The sequence below is a fragment of the Mytilus edulis genome, chromosome 2 (genome assembly GCF_963676685.1).
Source record: "Mytilus edulis chromosome 2, xbMytEdul2.2, whole genome shotgun sequence".
NCBI classification, from domain to species: domain Eukaryota; kingdom Metazoa; phylum Mollusca; class Bivalvia; order Mytilida; family Mytilidae; genus Mytilus; species Mytilus edulis.
Window position 1 is genome coordinate 2717019 of NC_092345.1, and position 22120 is coordinate 2739138.

Genomic DNA, 22120 nt, shown 5'->3' on the forward strand with positions numbered 1-22120 from the left:
TATTTCGTCATTCTTGAAGATATTGACCCAATATTAGATATAAAGTTTACACCATGACAAGTTATATATCAAGTTGGCATTTTGATAAGGTACAATGAATTTTTAACCAGTAGATGTATTGCCATGCAATACTCTCAGAATGCTTGTTCTAATTAATCCTGTGACTTATTTTTTTTATTTCAAATCTTCCTTAGTAGGACTCCCTGGTACATGGTCAAGTAAAAGAAGTAAAACTAAACATAATGGATGAAAGTTTACTGATTTCTGACTATTTTTTGGTGCAAATAAACACAAAAAGGTTAATTAGTTTCCTATTCAAATTGTACCTGTTGAAGCTTGATATTATTTCTTTACGGTGCTCTTTTTTGACCAATTACTAGTACTGGGATGTCTTACCACAAGTAAGTTGTCTGCCTAAAAAGAAAGTCTTGAGTAAAAAGTTGGCAAAACTTCTGTGTCCCGGGTTTGTCTTTCGTTCATTTATTGTCCTACTTTATGACTACAGTCTGAGTGTTGATTTTCATTTGTAAACGTGTGGTTCTGCAATGTTGCATGTCCACCGATGTCCAGACATTGTGCGAGAAAATATTTTAAGAATATACGATGCTACTGGACACAGAAAAAAAATTGTCATTTTTGCATGGAGAATTGAACTTGATATCAAAGAATACAAAACTGACCCTTTTTGTGTAGATGAAACTAGATAGCTGGTTTGGTTTAAATAAAAGTAAGACCACCAATTTATCGGTATCAAATCATTTGAAAAAAAAACATCAATGTATTGTCATATGACCTTTTACATTGAAGGGTTAAACTTGCTTTAAGTCGTGTTCATCCCTTTAACAGAAAATATAGGAATATGGAGTAAACGTGCACGGGACATAATCGCACACAAAGTCAATGCATAGAAATATACAAATGATAAATGGTCACATATCCAGAAATCAACGCCACTTTGCTTATTTGAATATTATACTAAAGAAATCGGATACGGGTCACGGAAATTACATTAAAATGATAGGGAATTTTGAAAAAATGTCTGTTTTAATTTTAATTTAAGTGATAGACAGGTTGCCGGGGCAGAAAATGAATATACACAACCAAGGATTTGTATAGTCTTACTATACAAATCCTTGACACAACACTATACACCATTTAAACGAAACATAATGACTGTTGTTGCAAAAATACAGGTTCCTGAGCTATTTTAAAAATCGAAGCGAGAGGCTTTTAACATTGCAGTGTAAAATACAGGCTAAAATGGCTGAAACGTCAAATTTGCAAACTTCGTGTTGAAAATTGGCTTACAAGGTCATTACAAAAACAGGTTGCCGGGGTGAAATATGAAACTTGAATTTCCAAAGAATAAGCAAGTCCAAACCTTGTATGTGTAGTCATTGAACTTTAGGTTCCCACGTAAAATTAAAATGTCACTATTTCAAGAAGAATAAACTCACGAAAGCACGAAAAATTCACTAAATTCGCGTTCATTGTTTTGATTTTGACCGCCTGACAAAATAGAACCGAGTTAAGCCGCTTTGTCTGACAACCATAAAAAAAATTGCCGAAATAAAAAAAAATAAAATGTAAAAAAAAAATATGTCAAAAATAAAAAATAGATAAATTTGAGGACAAAAATCAAAATGAAAATAATAAAAAAAAAAAATTATATATATTTTTTTTTACCCGAAAATTCAAAAGAACACAAATTTTTCTAAATTTTCCCCAGAATAAAGAAAAAAAAGTATAAATTTGACAACGTGCAGCAACATCGAAGTTGCACTGGAAATTTTTCATTACCAATGTTCAATTTTACATCCTGGTTTAAATTGTTCCTAAGTAATAAATTCGTTATCTTGGTGTAATCAGGGGTGTACGGAATATTACACCGTTGTTGAAAATTCATACACCCATTGGGCTGCGCCTCAGGGTGTATACATTTTCAACAACGGTGTAAAATTCTGTACACCCCTGATTACACCAAGATAACTAATAGTACGAAGTAGAAGAGTGTTGAGGACCAAAAATTCTAAGCACACAAAAGAGTTTATTTCAATTGGAATGCCTAAGGTTTGTAATTAAAGCTGTAGCTGACATGGTCACATATGATAGATGGATTTTGTTATTTTTTTGCAGTTTTAAACATTTACAGACCATCTGGAATTACCCTTCCTTAATTAATTTGTAAACCTACATGTATTGTTATGAAACTTGGAAAGAAGCTAATCTTCAAGACCGAAAACTAGCTTGTATCGAAATTTTTTTTTTGTCTCGCCTGTGAATTTCGTCACAGTATGCTAGAAATAGGGTTTACAAAGCGGCGTCGGCGGCAAAGGCGTTACACACAATATGTATAAAGCTTTATATTTCCGACGGAAGAAGACCTGGATGCAGATACCTTATTTTACGAAGTTTCCGTGTGTTATGAGTCCATTGTTCTTGGCCTCGTTTTCATGGTTCTGTGAAAATACTCGTTGTTAACTGTGTTTGGAATTTATCTCCTTTTCAATGTCTGCATGTCCGTCAGAAGGGTTCACCGAACCTCAATCTTATTCCATGGATCAGTTTTTGGTGGGGGTTCGTGTTGCTTAAGTCTTTTTAGTTGTCTGTGTTGTGTCTTGTGTACTTTTACTGATGTTTCTTATCTTTTTTAGTCATGGCGTTGTCAGTATATATTTTCTATATACGAGTTTGACTGTCCCTCTGGAATCTTTCACTCCTCTTTTATTAAGGTAAAAGTTACGTTGTCATGTCCGTATCTTGGATACTATAGGCAGTAGGTCAACCATATTCGGTGTATGGAATGATTGTAAGATTTACATGTCCGACTGACACTTTTCAGCTGACATCGACACCAATTTCATGGTTTATTGGTTAATTTCAAGTTTTTTTGTGGATTGGTCTATTTCTCAGATAGTGTGGATAAATGTCAGTTTGGCAGGATTTACATGATCTTGACCTCAATTTGATGGGTCATTGGTCAATGATAAGTTTTCGTATTTTTGTCATTTTATATATGATACTACATTGTACTTGTATAAGCAATAGGTTAACTATATACGGAGTATGGAATTATTTAAAGGTGTAAATTATTGTCTGACATGGATCATATGACCTTGATCCAATTTTCATGGTTCCTATTTCAATGCTAAGATTTTGTGATTTTGTGGATACTGTTAGGATGACCACTATACTTGGTGTTTGTAATGATTGTAAGGTGTACAGTACACGTGTGTCTAGTATGGTTCATCTGACCATGATCTCATTTTCATAGAACATTGATAATATCAAGTTTATGTGATACTAACACTAACCTTCATACTACATACTTTGAACATGTAATCAATGATAAGTAAAACAGGCGAGACATTTCAGCCTGTGCACTCTTGTTTTTAATTTTGTATTTTACTGTTATATGGAATCATTTTTTACAGTCAACATTACACTTTTACACATACAGCAGCAATATAATGCAGTGGTTCTACGGAACCCTTTACAATTATCTTTTTAGATATGTTTATAACAATAATCGATCACCAGGAATGGTTCTTTGTTATGTAGATGGTCGAACATTAGGATGTGTTTACATAAAAAATAGTTTGAGAAAGAACGACAAGAGACGTTACAAAAAAATACTTGCACAAATAATTTGCTTGAAAAAAGACTGAAATGATGAATGTTTCCCTTCGTTTAAATTTATATACAAAACTATAATGTTGCATGACATATATTGTAAATCTCGATACCACTTTGATTGAACAAAACGTTGTTCCATTGGCACTTTATTCTTTGCAAATGATTTCTTTGAAACGTCGCGATGTTTTAAGTGCGGCATGAGGTGGAACTAGTGAGGTATTTCGGGCTAATTTATAGTTTGATTTCACTCGGCTTGCAACGGAAGATAGTTTTTTGAAATTTTCCACGCTGTTGTTTAAACAGAGATCATTAAACGCATGCATCAATGTGTCCGTATCAAGCTTTGTACTCATGCATCGTTTTGTCACTGCTGGAGAAGAAGCCGACTTGAATCGGCCATTATAGATTAGCGGACGCCTATTAAAGTTTTTCTGTTCTTCAAGAAATATTTTCACCCTGTTATTCACGTGACTTTCACAACTGTTTTCTGTAATCCGGTCGTCAAAACGAACAGATTTTTTACGAGTTGACGATTTGTATGCAGATGATGACTGTTTTTGTGTGGATGGTCGTGACGCGTCCGGAGTAGAAGCATACCAAGCATTTATTGTCGTTCCGCGAGAAATTGGAGAAACATTATAATAACTTTCATCATCATCTCTGGAGAAGTGGTCTACTTCTGTCATAAATGCTGAGTCGATATTGGGTGGTGCTGACTGGCCTCGAATGATATTAGAATCTGGGACGTTATTATTCCCAGATCTCGGTTTAGATGACTTCTTAATAAATTCTTGGCTGTGTTTCCTTGTTTTTATTTCCGACTGTCGTCTCTCCAGTGCACTCTTTTTTCTCTCCATCATACGCATGTCAACGACAAAGTTTTTCTGTGATGTTTTTAATTCCTTGTCATATAATCTCTTTGCTTTATCACATTTTGAAGCTAAAGTTTTATGTTTGTTAAACAAGAGTTGATTATGTGAAGGATTCACCATAAATTCAATGTTGACCACGTGATCTTGCCAAGAAAGATCATGCGTCCTCAGCATAAACATTTTTACTTTCGTTTATCTTCACCTGCAAATGGAAAAAATGTAGAGAAAACATTAAAATAGTTAATATGAGCTATGCATATTCATAGCAAAAGAAATAACACCAACTTCAATATCATATGTGTTTTATGTTATATTCATAGTACAGGGGTTGAAAGTGACTAACAATGCAGGACCGTGGAAACATTCGCATCATATACTTAGAGTAAATTACTTTTCAATTTTACAGTATGATAATAGCATTACATAATTTCCATAGTTTCCAAACGGTGCTTATCAGGCTATTATGAAAACGTTATATGCTTCCTGTTATTATTTGTAACGCTTTTGCATGGCATTTTGACGCATATTTAGACACGATCAAATTATTTTAAATCAGAAAAGTGAGTCAGTGGTTCAACAGCACAACATTAGGCCTAACTGTTAGCACACATCAGTTGAAACGACATGACTCATCAGGTTGACACGAAGCACAAATAACATTTAACATAACTAACAGTAAGAGTACTCACAGCTACTGAAAGCTTGTCCAAACCAAATTACAACAAAGCATTTTCTCAAAAACTAAGTATCAATCAGTACACGTCCAACGGATTCAGCTTTAAGATGTCATACTCACTGTGGAAAAAAAATGTAAAATTATAAAATACCAAAATATGAATTAACATCGACAAGAAGATATATAGCAATACATATGTAGTTTTGCTTTAACTTATCTTTACCAAAATCAATGTTAGTACCAAGGAAAATATTACTACGTGTTAACAATATAACTGTAAGAATAATCTTATACAATAAATCAATGATTTTTGATGGATCTTATCTAAATTTATGGGTTTTATAACCAACAACTACGCAAAAAATGGTTTATGACATCCCGTTTAAATAAGAATTCTGCTCGTTAAGCCAATCTTCTAAACCAATTCTTATGGAAGAATTCAGTAAACATTTGATAGGTAATAAGTGGTAACGAAACCCCTGACTTCTAAATTAGCCAGTTAGAGAGTACATACACTGAAATTTTAAACGTCACTACAAACACGTTCATAGAGAACGAGTTGGGAAAACACACACCATAAAAAAAAAATAACGACAGAAACATCGCCGTCTAAAAAAGGAAAATAATACTAGTAATAAGAAACGAATTTCAAAAGTCGTCTCTTTTGTAGTAAATTTTTGTATGAACTTTCCTGTGTGAAACTGACAATATGCATATCTAGAAAAAGATCAAGTTATTTGAAATCAAGTAATAAATCTTCCCCGTGCAAAGCTCTCTTGCCCGGTTTCCGTTATATTTTCTATTTAAAAAGCTTTGGATTTTTTTAATATTCTGGTGTCCAGCATAACTTCAAGATCAATGGGAAAGGGATCGATGGCCCTCTCCGTTCTGTCTTAATTTTTTAAATACTTTTTTCTGTGGGATCATGTAGTAAGCAAATAATATTAAAAAATATTATTTTATGACTAAGTGCTCAGGGTTTCGATTGCGCAATCGACGAATGTTTGTCTTCGGATTAAATCGTAATACTTAGTACATGTATTTCTTTTTAAACGTCTCAAATTCTAAAATGTATCGTAATGTTAGGAAATCAAAAAACATATCGTTCTTTCTAAAACCAGGCTCTTTAAATTCTAGCGACTATTATAGTTTGTAAAAAACGTTCAAATTATTTAGAATGTAATGATCACAATTATTTACCAAAACCAACTGTTTACCAAACATTTTACCATTATTATAATTATACATGTTGAAGAACACCATTAAGTCCGGTGAATATACTTTTTTTCTTGCTTATTCAAAATCAAATTCATATAGATAAATCTAGTACTAGTAGTAGTATAATTTGAATTGTTAAAACAATTACTCAATTTGTTTACTGATGGACTGCATTCCTTTTTCACATTTTACTCACTTTATTCTTCAATAAATTATTTAATTTATATTGTTTCTTGTCATTTAGTCCTTTCTTCTTCTTCTTCTTTTATAATTTTATTTTGTGGTATTTATTTCATAAAAGCACACGAATACCATAGTTATAGATACAACTGACTTTAAACTAAATGCATATAATTATTCTTTTCACGGTTGATTGTGGGTATAATTGAAAGTAACGAAGATATTAAGACGGTTCTCGCTACAATTTTCATTAAAGTTTGTACTTGTACATCCACCATAAGATCTGTCTTATTAAAAATAATTGTAGCAAATGTACTTACTTTTCGTGAACTAAAATCTCCATTTTACTTTTACAGTATGTTGTGAAGGGATTGTAAATAAGTATTTATCGGTAAACATTTTAAACTACTAATCCAGAAATATATGGATTAAGTACGTAATGAAAAAATGTTAAAATATAACTATGTACTAATTTAATCCAAGTATTCATTACAATGCATGTGTAAAGAATGGAATAAATGTCTTATAAATTATGCAAATAAATTTGAAAATTTAAACGGCTAAAAGGACTTGTAATCACAACAATTAGATTGTTTGCATTTTAAATGACTGCTACGAAGTACTAACACAAAACGTGTGATTTTTTTCAAAATTGTATTGACTTAAATGAACATGACAAAGAGATTTATTTTCTGTTTGTAATTGTATGTGTAAGGTGTATTTCTTCTAAGTAGAAAAGTTATATTAGATAATTTATTTTCAAGTAAACCTTAGATCTATATACACTGTTAAATTTCAACTCGTTTGTTTATTTAATATATTATACGTTTATGTTTATTTCTTTTATTGGGATATCTTCAAAATATCAGTTTTATGCACATGGAATTTTTGAAATGATAGTAAATAGAAGTCAAATATGTTTTTTACATGTAGGATATAAGAATTGTTTTAGACATTTACCATGTTGATTTATTATGACTGTACATAATCTGTATAGGTTATTAGACTGGAAATATTCCATGGAAAACATAACTTATTTCGTCTTTAGTTATCTAATAACATCGAAATAGAAAAAAAAACAACAACAACAGCATTCTCATTGATTTAAATTTCTTAGTAAAAGACTTCCAGTTATTCTGGTGAAAATATACTCGGTTTTGATCTTTCCTGGTGAAGGTAAATCCAGAGAAGCGCTAGAGACGCGCATGAAATTTACCACGTGCAGTTTTATTATATGTTTTACCAGAACCCCCCTTTTTTTGGACGATCAATTCATTTGAATGGGGACATGTAGACATGTAATTCACCCCCCCTTTTGCCCCTTTTTAAAATGGCTGGATCCGCCCCTGGCTTCATACTATGTATGTAAATGCCTTATCTTACGAAGTTTCCGTCTGGTATATGTCAATTGTTTATATTTAGTCTACATGTTCATGCATGATTCAACGCCTATTTATAAACAAATGTTTATGCTTTTTAAATGTAATTTTCTTACTTATTATGAGTAATAAGGTTACTCTATTTGGAATTTGGGTTTCGCAAAGTCTGCCTGTCAGTCATACAGAGTTTTCCTGACCTTAACCTCATTTGATTTATCAGTAAACAAGGTTTTAGATACATGACTAGGTCCATATATCAGATTCCAAAAGCAAATGTTAAGCTATTCTAGTGTATATAGTTTTTGTAAATTGTATTGAGATGTATATGTATGTCTTACAGTTATCATTTGAACGTGCTCTCATTTTCACGATTCAATGGCAATTAAATTGATATATTTGGACCCTCTTCTTTATATAGAATCCGATTATCCCTAACTGAATTTACATGATTTACATTACTTTATTGATGGAGCTTTCTGGTAAATTTTATTCCCACAATGCATGTGATGTCCATTGAGGCGGGTATTGTACGTAATAAATTGTTTATTTTTTGTGTATAGTCTTAAGATTCCACATTTTTTCGGACAAGGAATTTTAGAAATTGGTGGTTCGAGGAATACTTCATAATATTTAAATGTAAGTTATTGACAACTGTTGCATGTGTTTCTTCAGAGTCCGGTAAACACATCGACGGCTCATATGCCGGTAAACACATCGACGGCTCATATGCCGGTAAACACATCGACGGCTCATATGCCGGTAAACACATCGACGGCTCATATGCCGTAAAACATTCAAAGGATAACTAGAATTATACTGGACAGTACAACACTCAACTCATCCCAATAAATGAACAGACATACATTAAAAAAAAAAAAAAAAAAAAAATACAAGATACATCCCAGATAGGCTGACAAGGAGCGGACACAACATAAGTGTAAGGGGGAGATGAGATTGACTTTTCCCCTTTTTTTCCTTTCACAGACCATACACTGTATTTTTAACCCTGCATTTAGCTGCTACCAACAGGGTGACAAATACCTTGAATAAGACAATTATAAATGGCACACACTTTGAAAATCTGTTTTTAAAGAAAGCTAGCTAAGATAGCTACAACTGTTGGTTAGATACTGCCACTCAAGTCAAAAAGTACCTTTATCATAATTCAATCTTTGCAAAGATATAGTACACAGTTTAAAGACGAATCTTCTCTTTTGGACTTTCATATCTTTGTTACCAGTAGGATCTACTGAATATTATATAATGGGAAAAGAAAAGAGGTTTAGTTCTATGAGCTTTTGCTTTAGCCTTACTGTTTTGGTGTGAAAATCAGATAATGTTTGCGAAATATGTGTATATAAATTAGGGAAAAGCATCATAATACAGAAACAATTGTTTGACATTATTCAACATAAATACTTTTGATTAGCAAGAGTTGGTCACAAAAACTTACGTTATTAAGCAATAGCAAGCTATAAAACGATATAATATAGTATTTATGATGTTCATTTTTATTCATATCTAAGGTGTGCAGCAGTACGAGGTTTTCGTATTACGATTATGACAGCAAACATCGTTATTACTTAAACCACATCCGAAATCTCCAAAGCACTGAACTGTACCGGCACTGTTGTCGTCTGCTGATGGACAAGTACCACCCTTGGACAAAGATCCCCATGCTTAAATATAAATAAGACAGTGTTAACAAATGCATACTTTTATATTTGTATGGTTTTGTATTTTTACAATCAAAAGAATCAACGTTAGGAACCAATCATTCCTCATTTGTGAGTGCGGAAAGAGGTGTATAGAGTCCTCGTCAGATACAGAAGGTTACTGTTGCTTCAGCTAGTCTGAATTTAGCGTACTATGCTGTCTATTGCCCGTCAATCTTGTAACTTGTGAGATCTAGTTTTTTAAAACGTCTAAGAAATAAACTTGTAGAAGTAGTGAAAAATAAAATATCAAAATAAAAACAAGATAAAAAGTTCCAAGGATAATTCAAAACGAAAATTCCCTTATCAAATGGCGAAACCAAAAACTCAAACACATCAAACAAATAGAAAACAACTATCAAATTCCGAATTTGGAAAAGGCACTTCCTGATATAGAAAATGGCTTATTAAACCTGGTTTAACAGCTAGCGTAACCTCTCACTTGTGTGACAGTTGCATCCAAAATAAAATATTTTTGCGCCTGTCCCAAGTCAGGAGCCTCTGGCCTTTGTTGGTCTTGTATGATTTTTAATTTTATTTTTTTGTGTATACTTTGGAGTTTAGTATGACGTCCATTATCACTGAACTAGTATATATATTTGTTATGGGGCCAGGTGAAGGACGCCTCCGGGTGCGGGAGTTTCTCGCTGCATTGAAGACCTATTGGTGACCTTCTGCTGTTGACTGTTCTATGGTCGGGTTGTTGTCTGTTTGACACATTACCCATTTCCATTCTAGATTTTATATAAATTTCTCTAGACACTCTTAACTTACTTGGTGCACAGTCGGTTTCATCACGATATGGTTTTTTTATAACACTGCGCTGCTCTGGAAATTTCACATACTTTTTCAAATTGACAGCTTTTACCCTGAAGCAATCAAAACAAATAAAAATCTGGATGGTTATAAAGAAAAGCTCATTCATATTTAAGTAAATCGATTTCGGTTTATAAAAATACATTGAAGCTGCGCATATATACGATTTATATACCTTCCAGATAAAATAATATTCCAAAGGTTGCGTTTCCCACTGTGATTTTCTTGATAGTGGGTTACTGCTCGCAAAAGGAAGCTATTGCACCAAGTTGTAAATTTTAGGTCACCCGTTCGATTGTTTTACGAATGCTATCACGATATGATTGATCGTTATTCAAAATATGTGTATAGCGTCGTTTGTAATGTCTCACCCTTCCGGAGCACCAGCGATCACCATTGTCATAGTGTTGTCAGCTCTTCTTCAATATATGTGTTTTGAATGTCCATATGGCATGTATGGTATAGTTTGCCTTTTTTTGCCATTAATTGTGTGAACTTTACAAAATTAACGATTTAAAATCTGGCCACGTTAAATTTTTCGTAGGTTTTAAATCTCACACATTATTTCCTTCAATTTTAGTTTGTAACCCGGATTTGTTTTCTCTCAATCGATTTATTACTTTTGAACAGCGGTATGCTACTGTTGCCTTTATTTGAAATACATTTAAATATTATACCCTGCACATGGTCTGTTTAAGATTCTCAATATAGGGATTTCTGTAGTTACTACAGCTTACACCAGCAAAGATAACGAAGACAACCGCCAAAATCTGAAAAAGACGCATACTTTGCTAATGTTAAGATACTTAGTAGTAATCATGAATTTATCATAGCAAAATCGACATAAACAACGATACTGGGGTCTGTTTTTCGAAAGTATCGTAAGATATGTCACAAGATATATATTAGGACAAATCTTATGACTATTTTATGACTATCATATGATATGTCATAGAATGTAAATCAAAGCTGTCTTAAGATAAGTCATAACTGTGATGCTCGTATGACTATCATAAGTGAACATGTTTCCTATTATTTTAAATGATGATTAAAAAATGATAAGAAGAAATATAAAAAATAGTAGTTACGAATATAATAATCATTACCATTCAATTTGATTGAAAGACAAATATAAATTACAACGGTATACAAAGTAGAGGGGAAAAAACAAAGAAAAACAAACGACAGTAGTATGAACAAGCAGTAGTAAGACAAATAAAAATTACAGAAGCATAAATTAAATTAGAAAAAAACCAGAAAGAAAACAACAGTTGGATTACTAAAACAGTAAATTATACAACAAAAATAATTTTGTTGATGCTAATGTCATTATAAGCCTACCAGTACTTTCATTTTGAAATAGACATAATACTATAAAATTGGAAAAGATATTTCTCCGAAAACGTATCGATACTGATATGATTACTCTATAACGTTAAAAAATCAATATGGGCTAAAAAAAAAAATGGTCCCGTGACAGTGAACGTCATCGTAGTCAAATGTCCGATAATACAAGGAGCGTTATTTGACTATTGGGTGCCTCTCATATGGCAAATGCGTTTGGCACCCTTTTCTTAACAACTTTCTTGTACCGAAAATAAGAAAAAAAGGTAAATTTTTAAACATTTTGAACTTTAGTGTACAGACAAAAATTTCTATAATAAAAGATAATAACATTGTGTGTTCGTTACATGTAATTTCATGTTACCCTCTTAATGAACTAACCAAGCCTTTTAAAAAAAAGATAGGTTGATTCATGAACTTCTTCAAAAAAGTAAAACAAAGTCATATTAATAAAATGTTCAAGTTTGGAAGACACAAGACTGCCTGTATGCATAGTCGACAGTTTTCAGTTGGTTATAATAGGTTGAACAAACGACAACTTTCGAGTTGGATGCATATTTCAGTCAACAACTTTGGTTAAAGAGAACATCATTCATGTTTTAGCGTCATCGTAACGTCCGTTCCCATGTTGAGCGAGTGGTTTGGAAAAAAATTATGCTTTACTTCACGAATTAGTCGGCAAATAGTAATTGATATTAAATACCTGGGGTAAAAATACTTTTAAGTTAGTGTTTTGAATAATTCAAAATGTTTTACTCCAAACGGTATGACCACTAATTGAATAAGACCATTATAAACGGCACACAATTTGAAAAGCAGTGACCAAATGTGCTACTCAAGAAATCTAGTTTAATAGACCACGTTCGAGTTTGTCCGTCACCAAAAAAAAAAATCGTCAATTATGCGCGCCTTTATGACGTCCTTTACCAGATAGAGGGGATCGCCTGTATCCCTACACTATTAACCTTCATCAAGCGTCTTAGTGATCGTCATTGTGCAGGATAAACTAGAAATAATGTTTGTTCTGTATGTTCTTAATCACAATTCCCTAATGACAGCAGTGCTGATTGTCAATTATGGGTATTCAATTTGCCGAATAATTTGTGCAATAAAACATCATAGTTTTCCAACCACTCGCTTAACATGGGAACGGATGTGACGATATGCCCCTAAACGCACAAATGATGTTAACTAAAACTAACGTTTTTGTCGAGCCTGCAACTTTTGTTGCAGAAAGCTCGACATAGGGATAGTGATCCGGCGGCGGCGGCGGCTACGGCGGCGGCGGCGTTAGCTCACTTCTTAAAAGCTTTATATTTTAGAAGGTGGAAGACCTGGATGCTTCATACTTTGTATATAGATGCTTCATGTTACGAAGTTTCCGTCAGTCACATGTCCAATGTCCTTGACCTCATTTTCATGGTTCAGTAACCACTTGAAAAAAAAGTTCAAATTTTTTTTAATGTTGAATTCTCTCTTATTATAAGTAATAGGATAACTATATTTGATATGTGCGTACCTTGCAAGGTCCTCGTGTCTGTCAGACAGTTTTCACTTGACCTCGACCTCATTTCATGGATCAGTGAACAAGGTTAAGTTTTGGTGGTCAAGTCCATATCTCAGATACTATAAGCAATAGGGCTAGTATATTCGGTGTATGGAAGGACTGTAAGGTGTACATGTCCAACTGGCAGGTGTCATCTGACCTTGACCTCATTTTCATGGTTCAGTGGTTATAGTTAAATTTTTATGTTTTGGTCTGTTTTTCTCATACTATATGCAATAGGTCTACTATATTTGTTGTATGGAATGATTGTAAAGTGTACATGTCTGGCGGGCAGATGTCATGTGACCTTGACCTCATTTTCATGGTTCAGTGGTCAAAGTTAAGTTTTTGAGTTTTGGTCTTTTTATCTAATACTACATGCCATAGGTCAACTATATTTGGTGTATGGAAATATTTTATGATCTTTATGTCAGTAATAGGTTTTACTTGACCGTGACCTCATTTTCACGGTTCATTGCACAGTGTTAAGTTTTTGTGTTTTGGTATATTTTTCTTAAACTATAAGTAATGTGTCAACTATATATGTTGTATAGAAGCATTGTTAGCTGTACATGTCTGTCTGGCATGGTTCATCTGACCTTGACCTCATTTTCAAGGTTCATTGGTCTTTGTTTAGTTATCTTGGTTAATGTTAAGTTTATGTGACAGTTGTAATCAAGCTTTATACTTAGGACTATCAACATAATATCAATGATTAGTATAGAAGGCGAGACATTTCAGCGTGTGCACTCTTGTTAACGATAAAGCATCGAACTCGAAAGTTGTTAATTAGGTAACTTCAGCAGTTGGTTGGATAGTGCTACTAAAGTAAAACACAATACAATATTCAATCTTTTCAAAGTGAGTGTACACAATTTGAAGATAAATCTTCTATTTTGGAGGTCAAGAAATAAGATTATGTTACAAGTAGGATTTATTGGACATCAGGGATCTCCATGCATGACAATTGAACAAAGTAAGAGGCTCTCAGCAGGACAAAAATCCGCGTGTCGTGATAAAAAATATTCAATTCCTACATTGACGCAACGTTAGATATTGCTACTACCGCGTAAAATATAGCGTTACGTAGTTTTTTTTTATAGAAATGCTGAAATAAATATTTCAAATTATACATGAAAATAAAGATTGATTCTTAAATTTTCACATTATGATAGAGAAAGAATAAAAATATAATATTCATAGGCTTAGGAAGACACAGATTATCCGAAAAACGTTTACTTAAGCGTTGTCCCATGTAACAAACTCGAAACAAAAAAATCGAACAATTCGCGAAATGTTCACGGAACTCTTCGAAATTTTGCATGAACATTTTATGACGTGTATATTTCAGTATTAGTTAACATGGCTGTCTTCATTTAAAATTTGCATACATATTTTCTAAAGAATATGATGTACGGAAATGTCCCATCAGAAATTTAATTTGGAAACTTGAATAATTTCAGTTCAAAAATAAAATTTTGATAGATAATTCATTAAATTGTAAGCACGATCGTTATGTACTAAGTGTTAGCTCCCGAAATTCGAATTGAGAAATAAATTGAGCTACCGTGATATTCAATTTAAAACAATAGATTTGCAATGTCTTGCGGAAATGTCCGAGATAAATTTTCATGCCTTCACAAAACTTTTACGACCAAAAAAACAGAGATTTGATTTCATGAAGATTATTTTATGGCTTTGATAACTATACCAATAAAAAGTACTTTTAAAGTTGAAGTTGGTACACCAAATAGCATTAAGATTACAGGGTTATCTATAAAAAATACGGATTAATGAAAATGTCTTGCAAGTTTGTCCGGTATCGTAATTTCACGTCGCCACAAGCGTAATATGCTAGGGACGGCACGAACTGCATTCGCGTGTTCCTTCCTCCACTAAATATAAATGTCCTGCTTTCAACAAAACGAAATGATGCACACATTACAAAAATACACATCTATAAGACGATCAAAAAGTAAGAAAACTTCAGGATCATAAGTATAAGCTATTGTATGTCACTGCTTGAATAAAATCATACTCGGGTTGAATATATAATGTAGCAATATTCCTCCAAAAACACATAATTACTAGCAGTAAAATTGAATATCCTATGTTAAATATATATATATATATATATATTCATATTGGATTGGATTCTCACGGCATTTGCACTTGTGTGTTATACTTTGCATTTACCCAAAAAGGAAAGCAGGAAGAATTAGATAAAGTGCGTTTCCAATTTAACGTCATTTTTCTGTTACACTAAATGGTAGCAATATCTGACGTTGCGTGATTACGTTGTAGGGAATAGTGATACAATATATTATATATGGGGTAAATAGGAGATTTGTTCATGTTTAGTTTCATGAGCAATTCATTAAGCTGATTGGGCCTGCTCTTTTGATGTGATAATCTAATATTCTGATAAAATTCCTTAATATTTGTGAGTAAAAGGAAAAATAATTATAATGCAGAAATAATTGTTTGACATTATTCATCATAAATGTTGTTGACTATAAAATGAAGAGATGTTTCCTGTTTTTTTAATCAGAGACCACATGACTTAGATGTTAGCGGCAACAATTGACCTTCAACACTGGGCAATAGTAAGCTATACAACTATATAAACATGGTATATATGATGTTCATTTTTATTAAGATTTAAGGTGTGTGGCAGTACGAGGTTTTAGTATTACGATTATGACAGCAAACATCGTTGTTACTTATACCACATCCGAAATCTCCAACGCACCGAATTGTACTGACACTGCTGTCGTCTGCTGCTGGACAGGCACCACCCTTGTATAAACTTCCCCATGCTGGAAATATATGAAAAGAAAAAAGAATTTGTTAACAAATGAACTCTTTAAGCATTTGTATGATGATGTAATTTAACGATGAAAATAGACACCGTTAGGCATTGACCATTCTTCATGGACTAGTGGTGTATACCTTAATTTGCCGTCGGCAACATGCTAAGAGTCGAACTGAATGAGTGAAATGTGCATTGAAGGCATACAGAAAGGTTAGCAGCGACAACTTGTGTATCAAAATCTTTATGATATTTCTTGTAGTTCTCTGTTGATTTATTCTGTATGCCTGGTACGTAGTCTTTGAGATGTTACGTTCGATTGTTTAACTCCTAAGAAATTATCTTGTGATCGGTGTAGTAAACCGCACCCAAAGCAAAATATCTGAACTTATTTAGACACTTAAAACTTACTTGGAACACAGTAGGTTTCATAAGTACATGGTTTTCTATAACACCGCGCTGTCTTGATTTCGCATAGTTCTTCAAATCCACATTGTTTACCCTGCAGCAATAAAAAAAAAAATAACAAACTAAATGGTTATAAAGAAAACTCTTTCATATTCTATGTACATCGATATCGTCATAATGTTGTTAAGCCGATCTAATCTTTTGGTTTATAAATATGCATTACAGCTGCGCATGCACACGAATTATACCTTAAAGATAATACGATATTCCAGAGATTGCGTTTCCAATTGTGCTTTTTTTTATAGAAGGTTGCTTCTTACAAACGAAGCAATTGACCCAAAGGTCCCAATTGTAACTTTTATGTTATCCTTTCGAAGAACGTTTAACGAACGTAATCACTAGTTGGGTGACTTATATGAAATATATATGTATAACGCGATTATGGATATACCCTAATTATCAGAAATTAATCCCGTCCTGTTTTTCCTCTAATATTTCATCACCGAATTGTACTTCCAAGAGCAGAATGACGGGTGCCACATGGTGATCAGGATCTGCTTACCCTTCCAGATAACCATAGGATTTTGGAGGAGTTTATGTTGCTCGGTCTTTGATTTATATGTAGTGTTATGAGGACTTGTGAGTCTCTTCGAAGTTTTTCCTTTAATGCATGGTTTATTTTTGACATAGCGTTATGCAGATTCTTTTCAGTTTATGAATGTGCGCATTGTATATTTAGCCTCTTTTTCATTTCTATAAATTGTTGGAACTTTACAAAATTAGCATTTAAAAATCTGGCCCCATTAATTAATTGTTCGTAGAATTTCAAACATTCTAAATAAGTATACCCTGCACATTGTTTGTTGAAGATTCACTATGTACGGATTTCTGTAATTGCTGCAATTTACACCAGCAAAGACAACGAAGGCAACCGCTAAAATCTGAAATAAAAAGTCGCAGAATGTGCTTATGTCAAGATACATACAATGTAGTAGTGGGGGAGAAATATTGCAGTCATAAGAACATAATTTCACGAAAAAAATGTAAAACACATGAAAGCTGGAGAAAAAGAAAAACAACATTGTAAGTAATAGCAGAAAACAAAAATAATTCTGATAATAATAATATCATTATAGACCTACCAGTATTTTCATTTCCAATCCTTGTATTCATCAGTTGGAAAATGACCTTTATGAAGTTTTGGTTTGCATTTATAATAGATGACAGCTTGAGAAACCACAAGAAAAAAAGAAAAGAAAGTAATTCATCACCTGATTATAGATCAATTACGCAACATTGTACATGGTTTGCATAGTAAATATAATTTAAGTTTTGAAATAACTATTATCAATCCGGCTATGAACACGTTAACGAAATTGTTTGTTCTATAAATATTGCCGTCGGTGAAAGGGATTGTCGGATTGTAATTAAAAAAAATATGTGTGACATAAACTGAGCAAAAATATATTATAGAAACACTTTTTTTTTTAGATTTCTATTCTAATTTTCTTTTAAACATTGTTGATATAATCTTCCAATTTGCTTCCGTTCAACCTGTAATTTGTGCAGAAAACCTTTTATGTTATCATCAGGATGCCAAATACCTTGAATAACAGAACTGAAAACGGCTCATAATTTAAAAAAAAACCTCTAGAGAGCGAATGTGATAGTTGAGGCTGGAATGAGTGATGCTGACGTTGCGACTCAATTTAATGTGCATAGGTCAACAGTTTGGAGACACAGTCTTGGTATCATTCGATGAACAGTATTAGAAAAAGGCCTAGTAATTTTTTCAAATGACCTTGGATCCGACCTTTGTTAGTTATTTTTAATATTTTACTCATTTACATGTTTCGGAGTTTTGTGTGACGTTAATGTTTGCTTAACTAGTACACATTTTTGTTTATGGATAAGATGGAGCCCGTCTACGTGAATTTTTCTCGCTATGTTGAAGTCTCAATAGTTGCCTTTGGCTGTTTTCAGCTCTTTGGTCGAGTTGTTGTCTCTCTGACACATTCCCTGTTTCCATTCTAAATTTTATCATCAACTTTCAGCCTATAAACTGGTAACGTTTTATAAAGTCTGAGTAGTAGCAGCAAGATCTTAAAAACCGAGTTCGGTGGGAAATGGATATCCGATATGCATGTTATGCTGGGATTTTGATACTACAGATCGATATTATAGGGTTATTGCATGAATATTGGGGAATATTGTCCCGAGTAGAATTTTATGTTGCACGAACTTGCGAGTGCAATATATATATATGTTCTACGAGGGACAATATTCCCCAATATTCATGCAATAACCCTTTTATTGTATAGCAATATAATATTTGAAAGTAAAAATTGGTTTAAATAAAGGCAACAGTAGTATACCGCTGTTCAAAACTCATAAATCCATGGACAAAAAACAAAATCGGGATAACAAACTAAAACCGAGGGAAACGCATTAAATATAAGAGGAGAACAACGACATAACACTAAAATGTAACCTAATATTTTGTCGTTGATGACGTCATAAATTTTGACGATTTATTACACTAGTGCAATATTGGAACTTATTGCACGCTAACTTTTGGTTACTCTGTTGGAAATGATTCAATAATATGCAATATTGTACATGGGTTGCACAAAAGCTATAATGTAAGTTTAAAGTAAATATTCATTACTCCGGCTTTGAAATGGTAGAGAATTCGTTTCTTCTGTGAACATTGTTATTGACTTAGAGAGTTGTTGAACGACAAGAAAAGTATATGATAATTAATGCTAGATATACTTACCGCATTTAGCTGTATATTGTCAAAAAAATTGAAAAACAGAAATGGAAAAGACATTTTTTTCAAAAAAAATTAGGAATTCAAATAAGTATTTCTTTAATTGAAATGTTTGAATATTAAGTAATGGATTTGAATTGTATAGATAATTTCCAGTAGATGGGAATATAATCTGAAAGAACCGTACTTCTATGGTCGTGGATCTGAGTTTGCACTCACATCAATCGAGTAGTTTTTTCTCACCTACGACATGGAAAATGAATAACTTTTTGATAATCATCAAGATAATAAGTCCGAATCATATATGTTTTATTCGTGTAGACATGTATCCTAATAAGCTGAGCGTCATTTGGGTTTATAATGAAACCATGAAAACTTTGTATGCCTTAACTAATTATTGACAACTATCTTATTAGCTGCAATTAATTATCTTGATGCATTTAACATGATTAACGTGCATCATATCGACAATGCAAAATGTATCGATGAGCATAACCCTGAACCTCTCATTTGCAATGGATCACATTTTTTAAATCATAGGACATTTAGCTGTTAACCTCTGTAATCAACAGCGACATAATTATCGAAATTGAATTTGTTCCCTGAACAGTGAAAATATCTTTAGTCCCCTTTATAAATATTGTACCGTACGAGCATTTCCTTGACGAAGAGGATAATTTGTTTGATCTGTTGTCCATCTACAAACAGTTGGTTCTGTTCTGGGGAATGCTATTCTAAAATTGTTGGATGGAGACTTCAAATTAAAAGTGGTAATAGAAGTAGACTTTGTAAAAATATGTTCTAAATACTGTTACGGCAATGTATAGATAGATATTGTTGGATGGAGACTTCAAATTAAAAGTGGTAATAGAATGACAATTGTTTTCCATTGGTTTGATGTGTTTTATAATTTCATTTTGACATTTGATTAGGGACTTTCCGTTTTGAATTTTCCTCAAAGTTCAGTATTTTTGTGATTTTACTTTTAGTTAAGCACTGAAGACTATAAAGTCATGGTTATGATAGTTGTTTTCGTATCTTTTCGTTTAATGTGTTTAAGATATTGACTTTGTCGTTTGATAACTTGAATGGACTTTCCTATTCCAATTTTCCTTGGAGTGCGGTATTAATTGTTTTGTGTTTTGGTAACTTGTGTCCACTATTTTTCATTCTATATCCAAAAACGAATTTTGGTTTGAAACAGAAACTGCAATGCATTCAATTTCATGATGTGACTATACAACGCAGTGTTTTGCATCTGGAAAAAGCCTGGTCCTTATAGTGTAGTGATGTGTCCGATTAAATAAAAATGGGATTTTGATATATATTTAATGCTCGAGGCTTTGCTTTATGATCACAAGAATAAATTCAAACGCGTACACAGTGACCGGTATATATTACGAGTAAACATTGCAACTACTAAAGATATGTCTTTGACTAAGCCTCCCATAGTTACTCAACGTTAAGACAACATTTGCTTCGGGAATCTTTGCTTTTATGTATATCGTTACCATCGCATCATCCTTAACCACCTCTTACGTCGCCTTTGCACATTGGTTGGATCGCTAAGTATTGTTTTAAGCCGTTATTTTGCGAGTGTCACATGTCTTCGAACTTCGTTAAATACATTGTCAGTACTTGTATATGAAAAATGTGTGATAAAATAATATATGTGTGTCCATGCCAGGCAAGTGAAATGCGAGGAAACGTGAATAAATGTCATATGACAATGGACGGATATGAAGATGCTTGAGATCGGTATTTAGTACGTATTGAAGTCTGTAGTACGTTTAAAGGAAACAAAAGGGGTTATTGGAGTAAAACCGATCATGGAATATACTTTAACCAGAGTATACTACTCAGTTGGACATAATGAAAAGGAAGCAGCAATAGTCGTAGACCATAATGCATCTTTGTTTCTGGCTTGATACATCAAGCACTGTGCCAGTTAAAACAATTCATATGTTTCATATGGTGAAGTCGATTTAACATTTATCTGTTGGAAACGGGACTGTCAAATATTTGTTTAAAAATCTATTTATGTGATTTTTTTTCTTTTTTTGGGGAAAAAAAATCTATTAATAAATATATAAAAAAACATTACTGAAACATAACGGTGTCATTTGTATTTTGACACTAGAAAACAAATGTTCAAACTAAATGGACTAACAATATTCACAAATTGTTCAGTTGACCTTTGCTCTCATTTAACAAATGCTGTGCCTTACAACAGATATATTCTTATAGTGCAATATTTCCTCTGTCGGATAATGGACAATACAGTTGTGTGTTCGATGTGGAGATTGTATTATAACATCTCCCCTCAGTCATGCACACCAAAAATAAAACTCTTAAATTCTTCGAATATATTCAATACTTACTTTGGACACATTGGGTTAAAGGAGGACATGGTGCTCTTACACACTGCACATTCATGATTTCACAAACTTGTTCAAATCCACAGTTTCTATCCTGAAGGAATAATAATAATCAAAGTAGTATCTAGATGGTTGCAAATGAAAGCTCAGAGAAATTGCATGTATATACATACCCTTTAGACAAATTACTTAAACCCTATTGATATACCATTATACCAACAACAAAAATGACCATAGTGCAATAACACAAGGGCGAGATGTTTACATAACTGAGTTAATTGTTCGTAGGTTTTCAAATTCTTGATACGCTTTTATGACATTTACCGTGCACATGGTCTGTAGAAAACGCCGGATCTTGGATTCCTGT

General features: G+C 32.9%; 3 protein-coding genes across 5 annotated transcripts in view; all 3 read right to left on the minus strand.

Annotated features, from left to right (window-relative positions):
* Positions 1-3369: 3369 nt before the first annotated feature.
* Positions 3370-7309, minus strand: LOC139511232 (uncharacterized). Its single transcript, XM_071297814.1, has 3 exons — positions 6903-7309; positions 5198-5303; positions 3370-4710 (listed from the first exon to the last, which is right to left on the minus strand). The coding sequence occupies exon 3, from the start codon at positions 4686-4688 to the stop codon at positions 3783-3785; it is 906 nt and encodes a 301-aa protein (XP_071153915.1). The 5' UTR covers positions 4689-4710; positions 5198-5303; positions 6903-7309; the 3' UTR covers positions 3370-3782.
* A 2108-nt stretch (positions 7310-9417) lies between these two features.
* Positions 9418-22120, minus strand: part of LOC139511233 (uncharacterized) — a 44262-nt gene continuing 31559 nt past the window's right edge. Inside the window, exon 4 of the mRNA XM_071297815.1 lies at positions 9418-9640. Coding sequence (XP_071153916.1) covers positions 9483-9640 — 158 coding nt within the window. The 3' untranslated portion in view covers positions 9418-9482. The remainder of the gene's footprint in view (positions 9641-22120) is intronic.
* LOC139511235 (uncharacterized) overlaps positions 16010-22120 on the minus strand; it is a 29228-nt gene continuing 23117 nt past the window's right edge. For 2 of the 3 annotated variants that reach the window (XM_071297821.1, XM_071297820.1), the window contains exons 2-4: positions 17451-17543; positions 16606-16696; positions 16010-16201 (exon numbers count right to left, since the gene is read on the minus strand). In XM_071297821.1, the coding sequence (XP_071153922.1) occupies positions 16044-16201; positions 16606-16696; positions 17451-17543 (342 nt within the window). In that variant the 3' untranslated portion in view covers positions 16010-16043. Of the gene's footprint in view, positions 16202-16605; positions 16697-17450; positions 17544-17744; positions 17857-22120 lie in introns of those variants that run through there. The other variant, XM_071297819.1, reaches the window with a different exon arrangement.

What these genes read in the sequence shown, in the direction of transcription:
- LOC139511232 (XM_071297814.1), bottom strand. Translation starts at nt 4,688, where the DNA reads ATGTTTATGCTGAGGACGCATGATCTTTCTTGGCAAGATCACGTGGTC.